Genomic DNA, 16,894 nt, shown 5'->3' with positions numbered 1-16,894 from the left:
GATTATGAATATATTAAGGAAATCTGAAATTAACTATCCCTTGCAATATCTCCCATCAACAAAAGGAAACGTAAAGCCACAGAGCCCCTAGGCTGGACAAGTTGACACTATTAAGTGGATTTGAAGGAGATAGAAACTAGAGAGAAGGTTGGACTCTCTTTCCTTCTAAAAGTTTTTCCCTCCCATCCAATTAAACAGCCTGGCTGGACCCCTTCTCCCAAGGTCAGACGTGAGATTGAAGAGACACGGAAGCTAAGGGAAAGGAATGCAGACTCTTGGGAGAAAGGAAGAGGGCAAGGAGGGCAAGCCCCCGCTAGCATCTGTTCTATGACTACTGCCCAAGTGTCTACCCAGGAGCCTCCTGGCTTCAGGGCCCTTTTGGCTAACCTCATCTCTCTATGGGCTCTGGCTCTATGTAGATGGATTTTCTAGAGATGAGGTTTTGTCCTGTGAGACTGACTTGCAACCCATTTCACAAAAGAAAACAAGAAAAAGGAAAAACTGTTGGATACGGACTCCACTGAGTGGTGTAAGAAACAGTCTTTGGCCCCATTTTCCTATCATTATTCTAGCTCCCCTTCTCTGTCCTAATTGCATCATGTCCCTGGTTAGTGGGGCCACTTGCAACTCTGAAGCCTACTTGCCTGTTCCCCTCTCTGGCAGTTACGTAACATCTTCTGGTGGGGCCCAGGAGCTTCAGGACCCATTGCAAAGGCAGAGAGAGGCTGGAGGAGGGGTGTGTGAAGACCCAAACAGAGCAGTTGCATTGTGTTGCAGTAGCCGCACCAGGAGCTCCCAACTGCTCACTGTGCGGGGAGCCAGCCTGGGGTCCTGGGCGGCACTGCTCAAGGGCTGAGAAGGACTGTCCAGTGGCCGCCACTGGCGTCCAGGCTGTGCACGAGAATGATTTAAAGAGATGGCACGAGGCCATTCGGCTGGCCCCGAATTTGATCTACTTTTCTAAGTCATAAATCTAGCGTTCACATAAATCTTTGTATTCTCCCATCCCACCCATGCTGGGTTCATTTTTTTCCCCCATGAACATAAATAAATCACTGGCAGAGATCCTCTAGCCACGCCCCAGCCCATGCAGCTGAGAGCTGCAGCCGAGAGCTGGGCCACCGGGAGAGGCTCTCTCTCACCATGACTCCATTCACAGCGAGAAGCCTCCACACAGGTCTTTGCATGGCTGCCTCTGAGCCCGCAGCCTCTTCCTTTATTATTAAGTAGCTTTCCACAACAGGGAGGCCCCGGGGGGTTATAGAAGCATAATGACCCGAACACATGGCTGCTCACAGAAGGACTGGGGGTTCTAGCCCACCCACAGGCACCTTGGAAGAAAGTCCTAACACATGAGATCTGAAAGGTCACAGTCATTAAAATCCATAGGGGTGCAGTTATACTTTGTCGCCCATGAGGTGGCCAGGAATTGCAGCCAACATTGGTACCAGCTAGTCTGGACCAGCCATCAAGTGGAGCATGCATACAGCCAGGCTGGTCCAAGGCAAGCAGGGACCTGTGCATCTCCACCCTTACCTCTCTCTGCCCTTGGCCAGGCCCACCTGGCTGTCATTGCTGTAGGGCCTGACCCTGTTGGGGGCAGCCCGCACATCTCACCCTTGCTGACCTCTCCCTTGCACATAGTTGCTTTCCTCTGCCCCCCCACCACCCTCATCCCCTTGGAGACCTGCCTACTGTCTAAACCAGCAGTTCTCAACCTGTGGTTTGGGACCCCTTTGGGGGTCGAATGACCCTTTCATAGGGGTCACCCGATTCATCACAGTAGCAAAATGACAGTTATGAAATAGCAACGAAAATAATATTATGGTTGGGGGGGTCACCACCACATGAGGAACTGTGTGAAAGGGTCGCAGCCTTAGGAAGGTTTAAAATCACTGGTCTAAACCATCTCATAAGGTAACTCAGGCAGGTGGGTTGGACAGGAACATGGCCTGTGCTCCAGCCCTAAGGGCTTAGTCATCCAAAGCTGTTAGACCGTCTCTGGAAAATCCCTTCCCTGGCCTGGACCTCAGTCTTCAAATAAAATGAAAAGAACAATAAGCACATGAGATTGCTTTCAACATTTTGTTAGCAGTGGTCATTTCACCAAGCACTTTTTCATGGCACCCCTAAATGTTAAACATGAAGGGGGCTGCTGTTGAGGGTGAGCTGTGGGGCTGGGATCTCTGGCTGAGAGATCACAACCCCTTTGATCGCCAGACAGGTGTCACCTTTTTTTAGCTTCAAGATTGAGGTTCTTGGTTAGAAGGTTCAAGGCAATTCTAAACATCTGTAACACACGCTGCCATTGAGTCCATCCCAACTCATTAGTTCCCTATAAGAGAGGAGAACTGCCTTTTGGGGTTGGCAAGACTCTTTAAGTTATTGTGGAACAGACAGGCGCATCTTTCTTTCAAGGAGGGACTGGTGAGTTCAAATAGCTCAGTGGTTCTCAACCTGTGGGTCGTGACCCCTTTGGGGGTCGAACGACCCTTTCATAGGGGTCACCTGATTCATCCCAGTAGCAAAATGACAGTTATGAAGTAGCAACAAAAATAATGTTATGGCTGGGGGTCAGCACCACATGAGGAACTGTATGAAAGGATCGCGGCATGAGGAAGGTGGAGAACCGCTGAAATAGCTGCACTTGCAGTTAGTAGCTCAGTGCAAAGCCCACTCAGCCAACCAAACTTCTGTCACCAAACCAGGCTCACCGCCCTCGAGTCCCTTCTGGGTCATAGAGACCCTGCAGGACAGGGCAGAATACGCCTGTGGGTTTCCGAGATGGTAACTTTTTGTGGGAATGGAAAGCCTCCTCTTTCTCCAACAGAGCTTCTGGTGATTTTGAACCACTGACCTTGTGGTTAGCAGCCCACCCGATGAATCGCCACTACACCACCAAGGTTCCTTCCGCAAACTGCTAGAGTTAAAGATAGCTGAGTGGACTTGCACCCAGACAGGGCTGGGTCTGGGTTTTCAACTCTGAAATGAGGTTAGAACAGACAACATCTAATGTTTGGAGCCACTGAAGAGGCCAGCACTTCTAATGTATGCTGTTGACTGACGGGGGTCTGAGAAGACCCTTCCATGTCTGCCCTCCTGAGAGGGGCTCAGGTGGCACAGTGGGGAAGCACTCAGCTGCTCACCAAGAGGCCAGGGCTTTGAACGCACCCAGTGATCCTGAGAGAGGAAAGTGCTGCCGACCAGCTCCCATAACATCACAGCTGAGAAAACCCCACGGGGGCGGTTCTACTCTGTCATATGGACTTGCAATGAGTCAGAACCAACTGGCTAGCACCTAACAATGGTCCACATCCTGAAATGCTGAGAATCCAAGCCGGAAAAACAGGTGTCGCCAAGCCCTAGTGACCCCTGTGCATCTGGAGAAACAGGGTGCTGTGGTGGGTGCTTGGTGGTTGATTTGGGGGATTAGAACACTAAGTCTTCTGTCCTCTGGGGGGACTCGAACATGCAACCATTTGATTAATAGTTCAAGCACATTAACCGTTTGCAACACTCCTGGGACTACAGGCCCATACTGCCCTGTGCATTTTGGCTCATGGGGGCTGCAGGGGAAAGACGTCAGACCCCCTGCCAGAGGGGGTCACCAGTGACAGGGAGGGCCAAGCTGCCTGGATAAGCCGCAAAGGCCACCCACCTGGCCGAGGGAAGGCAGAACTGTGCTCCACACAGTCTAGAATTCTGCTAGCTGCAAATGGCATGCCAACTTCACACCCACTTCCTCATTTCCTCAGATTGTGGCTATTGAGGGCACTGAATGGTGTCAGGTGCAGCAAGCAGCTATTTGGCTCCATCTAACTTCCAACCTCGTGGGGAAAGGTGTAGATGCACCTGCACCAGCTGCTCCTCCATAGGGCAAAGCACTGTTCCCTCCACAGCTCTGGGATGCCCGAGGAACGGCACAGCCCTCTCCAGGTCCCTCCGGTAGACTTAAAAGGCCCCCAGCTCCCTGGGTGGTGCCGATGGACAACACACTCAGCGGATATCCATAAGATTGGAGGGTCAAGTCCACTCGGAGACACCTCAGAAGACACACCCAGGGACCTATGTCTCGAAAATCAGCCGCTGAAACTCCTTTGAGTCTAGTTCTCCTCTGACACACATGGGGGTCACTGTGAGTTGAAATTGAGCCAAAGTGGGGTTTTTTGTTTTGCTTTGTTGTAATGGTGCTAATGCATAAAGTTAAAACTGAATGTACAAATGTGCTTTACACAATTGATGTATGTATGGATTGTGATAAGAGTCGTATGAACCCCTAATAAAACAATTAAAAAAAACAACTGGAGCAGTGGTTTTCTCTTTTTAATGATTTTATTAGGGCCTTCTTTAGCTCGTATCACAATCCATACATCCATTCATTGTGTCAAAGGCATTTGTACCTATGTCGCCCTCATCATTTTCTTTCTACTTGAGCCCTTAGTATCAGCTCCTCATTTTTTTTTGCTCCCCCATCCTCCCTCATGAACCCTTGATAATTAATACATTATTATTATTTTTTCATGTCTTACACTGACCAATGTCTCCCTTCAACCATCTTTCTGTTGTCTGTCCTCCTGGGAGGGGGTTATATGTAGATAGATCCTTGTGATCAGGTCCCCTTTTCTCCCCCCACCTCCCCTTCCCCTTCTGGTACTGCTGCTCACATTGTTCGTCCTGGGGGCTTTATGTGTCCTGGATGCCCTGTGTTTCCAGCTCTTAACCTGTACCCGTGTGCACAGAGCAGTGGCTTTCAAGGGGTGTGGTTTAGCAACTAAATGATCTCTTCCAAGGATTCTTTAGGGCTCCTCAGGAGAAAAACAGCTTTCTACCCCTCTGAACAGTTACCCTCTGGGAAACCCACAAGGGCAGTTCTATCCTGTCTGTCTGCAGGGACTGCTGGCGGGGGAGCGTGGGGGGGTGGTTGTGAGCTTTGAACCACTCTTAACATGCAAAACCCTGCCTCTTTCATTTGCTGCACATACGGGTTTCAAAACATTGAAAAGGCTTTTAGCCTTTTTTTTTTTTTTGCATGAAATAGATTCACCTGCAAATTCCCTCTGAAGAGATTCATAATTACCCGGGATCAGATGTGTTGTGTGAAGGCAGTGGCCTGGTGTGTGAGACACAGGCGTCAGTAAGGTTGGTTTCTCTTTCTTAGAGGAAGAGGAGAGAGCCCATTGTTGTGGTTCAGGCTCGTCCTTGTTGTGTGCTGTCAGTTAGATTCTGACTTGCAGGGACCAGGGTAGAATTGCCCCATCCGATTTCCCAGGCTATGGAAGGAGATCTTTTACCAGCTCCTTCCTCCCTGGGAGCCCCTGGGAGCTTCCAACTGCTGGGTACTCACGGAAGCATTCTGCCCTGGGGATGCTTCCACCCCAAATTAAAATCGTTTTTGTTGGGAACCCAGAGAGTGTGGAATCAGCTCCATTCCCAAGGGGACAATCCAGGGACCACAGCACCCTAGTAGCTAATAGCCAGTGTCCTGCATTTTCAGGCCCTCAAGGACCCCACCCTGGCTGCCCGGAAGGATTTCCAGCGGGAGGCTGAGTTGCTCACCAACCTGCAGCACGATCACATTGTCAAGTTCTACGGGGTGTGTGGCGACGGGGACCCCCTCATCATGGTCTTTGAGTACATGAAGCACGGGGACCTGAATAAGTTCCTCAGGTAAGCACGGAGCTCTCACCTGATCCAGGAGTCATGCCTCCCCTCGGAGACTGAGAAATAGGAAGCCACCTGTCTTCTTGAGGACCCTTGGTGGCACGGGTGGTTAAGCATTGAGCTACAAACAGAAAGGCCAGCAGTTTGAACCCACCAGCAGCCCTGTGAGAGGGAGCCATAAAGATAACAATTCTGCAGGCTCCTCTGGGCAAGTCTATTGTGTCCTGTCAGGTCCTTATGACTTGGAAGGGGCTCCGTAGCAGCAGGGAGAGCCTTTCTCCTTGGGCATCCTCTCCTGAGAAGTCTTTGTCCCACACTTTAGGGGATAAGGGCAAAGGTGGAGGATGATGGGAAAAGTGTCTTATCTTCTCTGTCTTAATTTTAAGTGAAGGAGAAGAGAAAGGTCTAGAACGAGGCCAAGGAAGGAATCAGCTGGCTTACAATTTATCACCCCTAGATCCAAAGATCATCTCTCCCATGGATCTTAAGACCCTGGGGGTCTTGCTTCCTCACATGCAGCCCTCCTGGAAATCTTCTTGCTAAGGACTCTTTGGTGATGAATCCGAAGGTACAAGGTTGCAAACTCATTATGATACAATCAGGGTTTAAAAAAAGCAAAGACCTAATTTGCTTGGTTAAATTCCAGAATTGGGCTATCCAGTAAGACCCTAAGTAAGGTCAGAGTCATAAGTGGACAGTGCAATGTAAATGAATTAAAATTACATAAAATGTAACTGTGCAGGTACACTGGCCACATTCCAGATACCCAGTAGCCAAATGTGTCTATCCAAACAATCTACTGCCATCAAGTAGACTCTGATTCAGAACAATGCTATGTGGTGCTTCCAAGATTGTAAATCTTTATGGTAATCGATAGCCTCATCTCTCTCCTATGGATCTGCTAGTGGGTTTGAACCACTGATCCTGCAGGTAGCGGCCCAGCACTTACCAGACAACTCTGTTGTGGTTAGAAGCTAGTACATCAATCAGTGTTGATGTAGAACATTTCGATCTCAGAAAGTTCTAGTGGACAGCGCTGTTCATTCTAGAAAGAGTAGCCTTCTTGTAAGAAGGGTTTCCTCATGTTTGGAGGAAGAACCAGAACTGACAAGAGTTTGGCAGCTTCTAGGTTCCAGTTAGATGGTCTAGATGGAATTTCAGGGGCAGATCTGCCTTCTCTGTGAGAAACAGAGCATCTCCTCACTAGAGCTCTGGTTTTTACATCAGAGTCTGCTTTTTACATCAGCCACCTCCAACTATTATCCCAATATAGCCGGGAAGGTCACAGCCAGATGGGAGGGGTCTATAGACTCCACGGACTTCCTGGGACTTCCAATGTCCCAGGAAGCAGGTCAAACCTTCAACTCCAGGAGACTTAGACAGCATCTCTGTCACAGTCACCATTGAGGTTCATTTGAATGCCATGGCTGAGGGAAAAATGCCCAGAGATCAGGTTACAGAAGGCTCTATCAAACCACGTACCAAAAATGGAGGCTCTTCTAATAGGGTGCTGTTATTTGAGGGTGGGATCGGAGTGAGGTGATGGAGTAATAGGCTGGAGGAGATTGTGGAACTCTGTTTTTAAGAGCTGGATTGACCAAAAGAGACCTTGGAGGGATTTAAAGGGCCTGTTCTTAGGAGACCCGGTGCCACAGTCAAGTAAGCATTAGGTTCAAATCCACCAGCTGCTCTGAGGGAGAAGGGTGAGACTGCTGGTTCCTGTACAGCTTTACAGTCTCGGAAACACTCGGGAGGGTTGTTATGAATCAGAACGGGCTCGATGGCACAGGGCTATGCCAAAGGTTAGTGTTGGTAAGGTGCTTTAAACAAATTTTTCCCAAAGTGGGGGTGATGGCTCCCTGTGTAGGGGACTATCCAGGTATGATCCAGGAGAGCTGCAAAAATAGATACCGATCCTCTTTTTTCTGGATTATGGGCTAGCAATCAAAAGTGTTTACTTGCCAGGAGGATGCTGAGTGGTTTGGGGTGTTTTCCCTCTTCTTCAGAAAAAGGGGCAGTAGGCAAAATAAATTTAGGATCCATGCTCTAAGTCTTCTGATCCTCGGTTTACAAAGAAGGGCATTTCTTTATCCTCAGTTCTTAGCGTACAACACACATGGGTTCCAATCCTTGATTTTGCACTTCTTTGTGAAATCTGGAGCAAATTATTAAGCCTTGATTTTTCTCTCCTAGCAAAGAAGTGTGTTATTCATTGCTCCCCACCATGACCACCAGGGGCATGAAATGGTGCTACCTTGTGCGTGCTGGAGCTCCCGAGGACGCTCACAGTTTTCCACTGTTGGTGGGGTGCACTCGGACCACCTTCCGTGCTTCATATTGGTGGGGTGCATTTCATTTTTTCTTCTCCTGCAGGTTTCTGCCTGACTCGGCCCCCCTTGTCATAGACGGGTGTTGCTAGGTGCTCAGAACACAGTGGTTACTAGGAAAATCATGACTCTCCGTCGTCTCTGAGAACGTCTAATCCAGGAGGTTCCCTTTCTCCCTTTGCTTCCTCCTGGGGTCAGAGGGACATGCCCATTGCCCCGTGCCCTCTCTGTTGGTTAAGCAGCCATCGAGACTCTGTAGAGGGTTTCTGAGAGTGTAAACCTTTAAAGGAGCGGCTCCATCGCTCTCCCTCTGAACAGCTGATGGGTTTGAACTGCCAACCATGAGGTGAGCAGCCCAATGCCTAACCACAGCACCACCAGGATTACTTCAGGTGCCACCGACAAGTGTCTCTCTGCCTCACGGTCATGGTCCCTCTAAGGGCTGAGCAAGAAAAGATGGATAGAAAGGAAATAAAGCATGGGAAGCCAGAGGAGAACAAGGGGTGAGAGAGCTTAAAATCACAAGAAAAGGAAAAGCAGGCAAAGGGGTGCTGGAGAGCCTGTCACCTGGTTCCCACCGCTCCCCCCTCTCCCCAATGGGCACCTCTAGAGAAGGCATGGGGGACCTAGGAAGGGCACCCACTGGGCTGGGCCTTGATGACAGGCACCTATGGCTATGGCAGCTCTCCAAGGACTCTCTTTCTGAAGATATCATGGTGGGGGTTGGTGGCGGGGGTGGGGGCTGTCTCTCAGTCAGCCCCAACAGCCCTCCCAGGGCTATTTTCTAGAACACAGTATGCACTTGGGCCTTCACAGCTGACCAGAGTCCTTAGAAATGCCTACTCCATCTTCCAGGGCTGTGTCTGTCAAGGGTGGTCGTCTGCAGAAGCCCCTGGTGGCTGCAGTTTCCAGACAGGGCCACCTGAGCTTTCCTGGGAAGTGGACTGCAGACTGGTTTCACACCACGGCCTCCATGACCCCAGGCTGGCCCTGCCTCTTCTCCTAACCCCATGCTTGTGTGGGTTTTTACGGCTGGCGGGAGGATCCTTGCCTGGTAAACAGGAGGGGGCTTATCTATTGACTCTTTTCTTGTAGCCATAGCTGTAGCAGCATCCCCTCTGAGGAGTGAGGAGGGCAAACCCCACAGGGTGTAGTAAGACAAACATGTTTGTATCTAATGAAGGAGTTCCATGGAGATTGGAAAGCACTAAAGTAGGCCGAGGCCCGGCTATCCACAAGGGGCCCCTGGCCCACAACCTCATAAATAAAGGCCCCGGATGTGGTCACAGCCCCCTGGGCTTTTTTGGCCGATCTGGCCGACCAATGTGCTGGGACAAGAGCTGTAGGACTTGATTTGAAGTGGGGTGTGCTGTCAGTGCCTCAGGTCGGAGGGTCTCTTTCTCCTGGGCCCAGTAGCTCTTTCCACAGCCAACTGTCCCTTGGCAAGTTCTGCCTCTTGATGCCCCATGCGGCTACTCCACACTGCCTGCCACCTTGGCCTGATGAGCTGGTCGCACTGCAGTTTGGTTTCCTGATTTCAAAATTAGGGTGAGGGAGCGAGTCAAATGGCTGAAAATGTCAGAAACACTCAGGAATGGTGCTCGGTCCCTCAGGTCAGTGGAAGAGCTAATTCTTGTTACCATTTTATTCTATAACAGATGTCTAGAACTTGGGAACCCCCTGTGCCAGGGGTCCAATACCAAAATGAGGACCACTAGTTTACCCCATCACCTATGGGAGCCAGCTGTGGTGATCTTGCTGGGACTCGGGTTGTGTGGCCTTTCCCTGCATCCCTACACTCACCGTACAGTTTTGAGCCGATGGAAATAAGCTACCAAATAGCTGCAAAGTGAGCTTTGGTTCACGTTTGTGAGGGAGTCCAGAGAAGAGGGAGCCAGGAAGGTTTTCCCCCTTGATCTGCTGAAATTCTCTCTGCTCCTCCCTTCTCTCACCCCCACACAGGGCCCACGGGCCGGATGCCATGATCCTCGTGGATGGGCAGCCACGCCAGGCCAAGGGTGAGCTGGGGCTCTCCCAGATGCTGCACATTGCCAGCCAGATCGCCTCGGGCATGGCGTACCTGGCTTCCCAGCACTTCGTGCACCGGGACCTGGCCACCAGGAACTGCCTGGTAGGAGCCAACTTGCTGGTGAAGATCGGAGACTTTGGCATGTCGAGAGATGTCTACAGCACCGATTACTACAGGGTAAGGTGGCCTTCCTCAGCTGCAGCCGAGCTAGCGCTTGCTCACCTGTCTTTGTCATTGTCCATTAACCTGTCCCTCTGGCGCACACACAAACACACTCAGGCCCAGACGTGCACTCAACAATTCTCCGCGTCACGCCGGCATCCTGACTTACCTGTGTTGAGTGCCCACCAGGGCCCCATCCTCTTTCCTCCAGGGCATTTAGCTGTAACGTATCCTTTCTGCAATGATGTGCATTGTGTTTCCTTTGCATCAGTAGCCATCTGTCACACACATATACGCGTATGTACCTAAACATACACAGGATCCAGCCCCATTTGGTACTATGGGGGAAACACCTCCCATCCCGTCCAGTCCCTGAGCCAGCCTCCCACACGGCACATTATATTTTCTGAAATGATCTGCTGACAACAAAAGGATGATATTTTCTCCAGAAGTAGATCTCCATGACAAACCGGAACCCAAAGTAAAATAGCAACAACGATTTAATTTGAGCAGAGTTGTCCAAATAGCTTAGGAAGGATGGAATAGTTAAAAGGAAGCATGTTATGCTACCAGTTTTGGAAAGGGGTGCTAGTGGGCTTTAAAAATAAGATTCCTGGTTTTAAAGGGAGATCCCCTGTGCAGCTTGACTTCCACACCGTTGTTGTCTACTTTACATGAGCAGGGGTCTTTGTTTCATTTCATAGCATCCTACTGCATCTCCTTCCCATGTACCATTTGAGTGGTTCTTGCAGGGCAAGAACAAGTGACCCAGAGTGTCCCATATGCCAACCAGGGGAGCGAAATGCAACCTGAGACACAAGGATGGGATACTACCTTTTACAAATAAATTTGAGATATCTCAAAGTAAACATGGGTGGTTTACTTGAGAACACTGAGTAGAAGAAGAATTTGGATTAAGGGTGGAAGGATACTGTGAGGACATACATGGGCGATTGAGGGGCATGGCAGCCACCGATGTCATGTTCTCCGTAGGTAATGAGTGATATGAGAGTCAGAGAGTCCACATTTGACTGTCTACTCACCATTGGCTTCAACTTGGTAAAGCAGGAGACTTAAAATCTGACATTGAATTCCCCAGATCATTTCTCTCTGGGTGGTCCTGATGGGTTTGCTTAAAAGAGATTACCCAGACATGAAGAGTAATCATCACTTAGCCCAGAGACGTAGTGGGAAGAGTGAACTGCAACCTATGCCATGAAACAAAATGTGCATAAAGTGCTGAGTGGGAAAGGAATGTATTCTGTACCCGTCCATTCAAACCACAATAAAATGTTCCCTCAAAGAAGGAAAAAATCATAACCTCCTATACCTGGGGATATGATCCCACCGGGAAATAGGAATTTGCTACGTTAATGTGAACATATCAGTTGTAGGAAGTGGCCTAAATCAATCAGCTCTGCACTACAGAAAGAACAGATCAGGCACAGAGAAAAAACCCAAATAGAGGGAAAGCTATGAATATGTCCAAGGAACCAAGGAAAATGCTTACAGAGACCAAGACCTTCTACCAGAGCTAACAGAAGAGGGGGGCGGGAACAGCTCCTAGAACTGACACCCTCAACTCAGATTTTTAGCTTCCCAAACAGTGAGAAAACAAACTCTGTTGGTTGAAGCTCCAAAATAAAATTAATCCCTCAAGATACTTCACCTTGATGGTGTTAGTCTAGGTAGACTAGAGAAACAAATCCATGGACACACATATGTGTATAAGACAGAAGTTTACATACAAGAGCAATTGAACATGGAGAAAACACCCCAGCCCAGTCCAGATCAAGTCCATAAGTCCGACATTAGCCCATATGTCTGATAGCAATCCATAAAGTCCTCTTCAGACTCACGAAACACATGCAAAGATGCCGAATGCAGGATGATCACAGGCCAGTGGGTAGAAAGTCTTTGGATCTAGTGGCATTCTAAGCATCTGAGTGCTGGCAGAGGTCTCCACATGGCTTCTCCAGCTTTGTAGATCTTGTCAGCTGCAATGTCTCCCAGGGAGTGATAGAGAGAGTGCCTCTCCTGCCTCCAAGAAGGAAATACCAGGTTTCCCAGAATTCTCAGGAGAAGGCCATGCCCACACAGAAGTCTCATTGGCTATCTCCAGATTGACAGCCTAGACTCCACCCCTACAATCTTAATCTTTAAATTGACACCAGATTTGGTGACTACCACATTGGCCATGGCCTAGAGAAAAAAGGAATGCTTGGATACTTCCTTTGTGACCAGCGTGCCCCCACCAGAGGATGGCAGACAGTTTGCCATCAAAAGAGTGAAAGACCTTTCGGCCAAGTGGACTTTACAGTGGGGGAACAGCATCCGCAGGCAAGCGGGCAGCTCCCCTAGCCTCTTGCTGTGCTCATCAGCAGTCCTACGTTTGGGAGAGAGAGTAAGCAGCCGCAGGAATGGCTGATGGATGGCTAGGGCAAGTCTGCCAGGAAGGATCAAAGTGGAATCTTCCTCTGGCAGTTAGACCAATGTCTTTAGTCCTTTCCAGGAGAAGCACTGATGAAGAGGTTAGTAGGGATCCATCGGTCATAGATTTCTTGAGTCTGGCTGGTGCCAGCACCATTGAATTGCCTATGCACTCCATGTAATAAGGTTTGCTAGCCTGCCAAGATGAGCATAGATTTATGTTGGTGTCGATGAAAGCAAGGAGTGGTATTTTGATTATGCCAAGCTGGACCGTTCTGGATTTGCCCTAGTCTTGGGAAACTATGTTTGACCAGAATGTGTACAAACAGCCTTCAAACTTGCATCAGAGCATGTACTTAATGCTTCTTGACTCTTGATTTTTAACAAGGGCAGGGAGACCACAGTCAGTGGCCCAGATGGTCCTCCTTTGCCCTTCCGTACTCTTTGTCCTTCTTTCGCAATGGACACCTATTGTTCTTGATGCTTGGGAGAGCTGCCAAAGCCATGATGCCCTCAACACAGTCCACTTCCTTTCTGTGGGTTCAAGGGCAGACTAGAATTTAAGAAGGCAAAGTAGGCCCGAAAAATGTCTATAATCTAAGTATCCTCAATTCTACTTTATGTTTTCGAAGTCAAATGTTAGCTGAGGCCAATTGGCTTGAAAATATATGCCCTTGTTGCAAAGGTAATATGAAACAAGAAAGGATAGATGTTGGAGTAAAAAATGAACACACGATCGGAAAAAAAAAAAAGAAAGTCTATTCCAGTGACGGTGGATAGGGGCTGTATTCCCTTTATTCAGAGAGCAACTTGCATCTCAAAGTTCACTTACAAGTTGCTAGAGTCTAACAGCCACGCCTCCTTCTATAGGAAAAGGGGTGAAGAAAAAGTGAGTTGTGTAAGATCACACTATTGTCTTGTTATCGATGCTGGGAGATACCGTGGAGACGAGGGGATTCCTGGGATTTGGGCCTCATCTTACCTGTGTCACATCCTGACATCATCACATAGTGGGCGTGTGACCTCAGTGTTCTTTCCTTAGCTTCTGTTAAAGTTTCTCGTTTGTGTAGCTGTTCTATTTTCTCATTTAAAAATGAGAACAATAACATTCACTCCATAGCTTTTTGGTGTCAACTAGGCTCATGTTTACAAAGGGCCCAGAACACATTAGTTCCTCGGTCAACAATGGTCTGTTTATTTCATAGTCACTTTAACACCCGAGATAAGAAAGTCCCACTGGGAATCTCATTTTCAGATGCAATTTCCTGAATCACCTAGAAGGACTTCTGACCTCTGTGATAGAAAGGCTAGGATCATGCAGCTGGCTCCACACGTGTAGGTAAATGGGCTCGTATTTGCAGTTGCCATTACATCCGCTCCAATTTATGCAACCTTGTACGTAACAACAATAGGCACTATGGGGTAACCATTGGGCTCTTAACCACAAGGTCAGTGTTTCAAACCCACCCGCCACCCCACAGGGGGGGAAACATAAGGTTGTCTGCATCTAGGTCACTGTGAATTAGAATGCATTCCAGAGCATTGGGGAGATGTGCATACCAGAGTGAAACATTGCCCGTCATGCACCATCTCCAGGGTCTGGGACCGCCTTGAGCCCGATGTTGTGATTATGGGATCAATTTGCATCATGGAGGGTTCTGTTTCCACTGACCCTCTACTCTACCAAATAGGATGTCCTTGTCTAGAGACTGGAGCTTCCTGCTGAACGGGGCGAAGTCCATAAGACCAAGTCCGCCCTCCTTGTTTCTGCAAAGCATTCTGGTTTCATTCCTTACAACCCATGGAGGTTTTCTTCCCATGGTTTCGGTTTAGATGACATTCCTTTGTCATCAGTACTTGCCTGCTCCTCTGGTCAGTGTTTATGTGATCTGGATCATGAATCGTAGCGCTCAGTTCAGATCTGGGTGATTTATATAAGATTTTTGATATTCAGTAGATCCCGGTCAAGGTCCTGGGGGAAGGCAGTGATTTATCAGGCAATGAGAACAATGGAAAGGCTTTTTCTGTACACAGACACCTGGGAACAGGTCTGCATGTCTCTACTACCGTCTGTTACTAAAATCTGTTGGGCTTCGAAGTTTGTTGGCTTCTCATGCCTAATACATCTAAATGCATATAATTAGAGTCCATCTGTGTGTGTGTGTGTGTGTGTGTCTGCCTGCCCAGCATGTATTTCAAAGTGTACACATGAAGACAAGAGGAATGATAGCAATAAACTCTGTGTGTTTTCTTTTTCGTTTTTAATTTCTTCAAACAAAGAGGTACCATCTGGCTCATGCACAGTCACATGCAAACAGTTGACAAAGGTGAACTGCTTAATTTCCTGTTACACTTTTAGAGAGAGAAAACAAACATTCACGCACCTAGCAGCAAGGACAATTTGTTTTTCTCTATTCTTAGCTGTTGTCTGCAGACAAACTCCCCTTTTTCTGAATGGGTCACTGTGACGCTGCTGGGAGGATTGCCTTTCACCCAGCGTGGAAGAGGGGAGGCTTTGTCATTCTAGTTCATGTTTCTCTAACCATCCAAGAACATTGAGAGTTTGAAGGTCAACTCTACAATGAAAGAGATTTCACAGAGTCCAGAGTTGGTGGAGCTGGGATTCCAGAGTTAAGATGTTGTCATGCTTTCAGCAGGAAAGCAAGACGTGCTGTTCTGAGATTAAGGAGATGTGAGATAGAAGGGATCAGCACTCTGGTCCTACTGGTCCAGAGGGCCAGGAGAATGCCTGTTTTCTTTGGACACCTTGCTAGGCTCTAAGCATACTGCAGAGCCTGGCCCTTCACAGACACCCAAAAAGAGTAGGAATGAATGAATGAAGTCAGTAGGGAAATTCAAAGTCAGGCAGGACATAAATCTGGCCAGACCAGGAGGCACCTGCACAGATACTCAGATGTCCAGAGAAATGAGGGAGCATTTAGACATCCCCTGCTCTGTGCAACTCAGAGTGCGGGGACAGGAGCAGCAGGAATTTTCTAGGCTAACAGACACACTGTCTGAGGAGAATATCAATAGGAGGCAAGGTGGCCTGATTCAGGAATGAGTCACTTAAGGTCAGACGTGGGATCCCTTTGGGAATGAACCCCTCAATGTTGACAAATAAATGGGGACAGAAGATAGGTCAAAATCTAAGATGGCACATATCTGGGGAACATAAGGCAGATCTCAAAACTGGCATCCAGGCCTAAGTACTCCTGTAAAGGATGCCAACAATAGCATCTAGGGTGCAAGAATAATTGAGGAGAAGTTAACTTGGCTGGTAGAATCCTAACTTCCATGAAAGTCTTGGACAAAAAGCCCATGAAGTATGAATCTAGGAAAATTGGAAGTAGTTAAAAATTGAATGGAACACATAAAGATCGATCATATATATAGACATTAGTGACTTGAAATGGGCCATTTTGAATTAGAAAATCATATGTTTAACTCTGCCTGGAATGATACAATCAAGAGGAATGACATTGCATTCAATGTCAAATGCGTCATTTCAAGATCTATCTGGAAATACAATGCTCTCTGGGATAGGATTCTATCTCTCCATCTTGAAGGAAATCCAAGGGATATAAATATTATTCAACTCTATCCACCAACCACGAAGGTCAGTGATGAAGAAACTGGAGAATTCTCCCAATGTCTTCAGTCTGAAATTGATCAAACATGCAATCAAGGTACACTAACAATTATTGGAGATTGGGATGCAGAAGTTGGAAACAGAGAAAGGAGCGATGGTTGGAACATGTGATCATGGTGATAGAAATGAAAGTGGAGATTGCATGATAGACTTTTGCAACACCAACATCTTACTCAAATTAAATACCATTTTTCAACAACACACAAGGCAACTGTACACATGGGCTTTACCAAATGGAATACACAGATATCAAATTGACTACATCTGTGGAAAGAAACTGTGGAGAAGCTCAATATCAGCAGCTAAAACCAAGCCAGGTGCCCACTGTGAAACAGACCATCAATAATTCATATGTAAGTTCAGGTTGAAGATGAAGAAAATTGAAACAGTCGACATGAATTCAAATATGACTTTGAGTGTATCCCACCCAATTTTTGAGAACTTCTGAAGAAAAGATTTGATGCCTTAAAAACTAATGACAGATGACCTGGTGAGATGTGGGAAGGCATCAATATCATCTTTCATGAAGAAAGCAAAAGGTCATTAAAAAGACAAAGAAAAGATCAAGGTGGATGACGGAAGAGACTCTGAAACTTGTTTTTGCTCACAGAATAGCTGAATCCAATGGAAGAT

General features: G+C 47.8%; 1 protein-coding gene across 1 annotated transcript in view; it reads left to right on the top strand.

Moving 5' to 3' along the window:
- Positions 1-16,894, top strand: part of LOC101663432 (NT-3 growth factor receptor) — an 83,971-nt gene that overhangs the window by 6,404 nt on the left and 60,673 nt on the right. Inside the window, exons 3-4 of the mRNA XM_045296473.1 lie at positions 5,495-5,667; positions 9,951-10,194. Of these exons, the coding sequence (XP_045152408.1) occupies positions 5,495-5,667; positions 9,951-10,194 (417 nt within the window). The remainder of the gene's footprint in view (positions 1-5,494; positions 5,668-9,950; positions 10,195-16,894) is intronic.

Source organism: Echinops telfairi, unplaced genomic scaffold, assembly GCF_000313985.2.
Source record: "Echinops telfairi isolate 266 unplaced genomic scaffold, ASM31398v2 ScPeMD7_7409;HRSCAF=8447, whole genome shotgun sequence".
NCBI lineage: Eukaryota > Metazoa > Chordata > Mammalia > Afrosoricida > Tenrecidae > Echinops > Echinops telfairi.
This window is presented reverse-complemented; position numbering and strand designations above follow the sequence as displayed.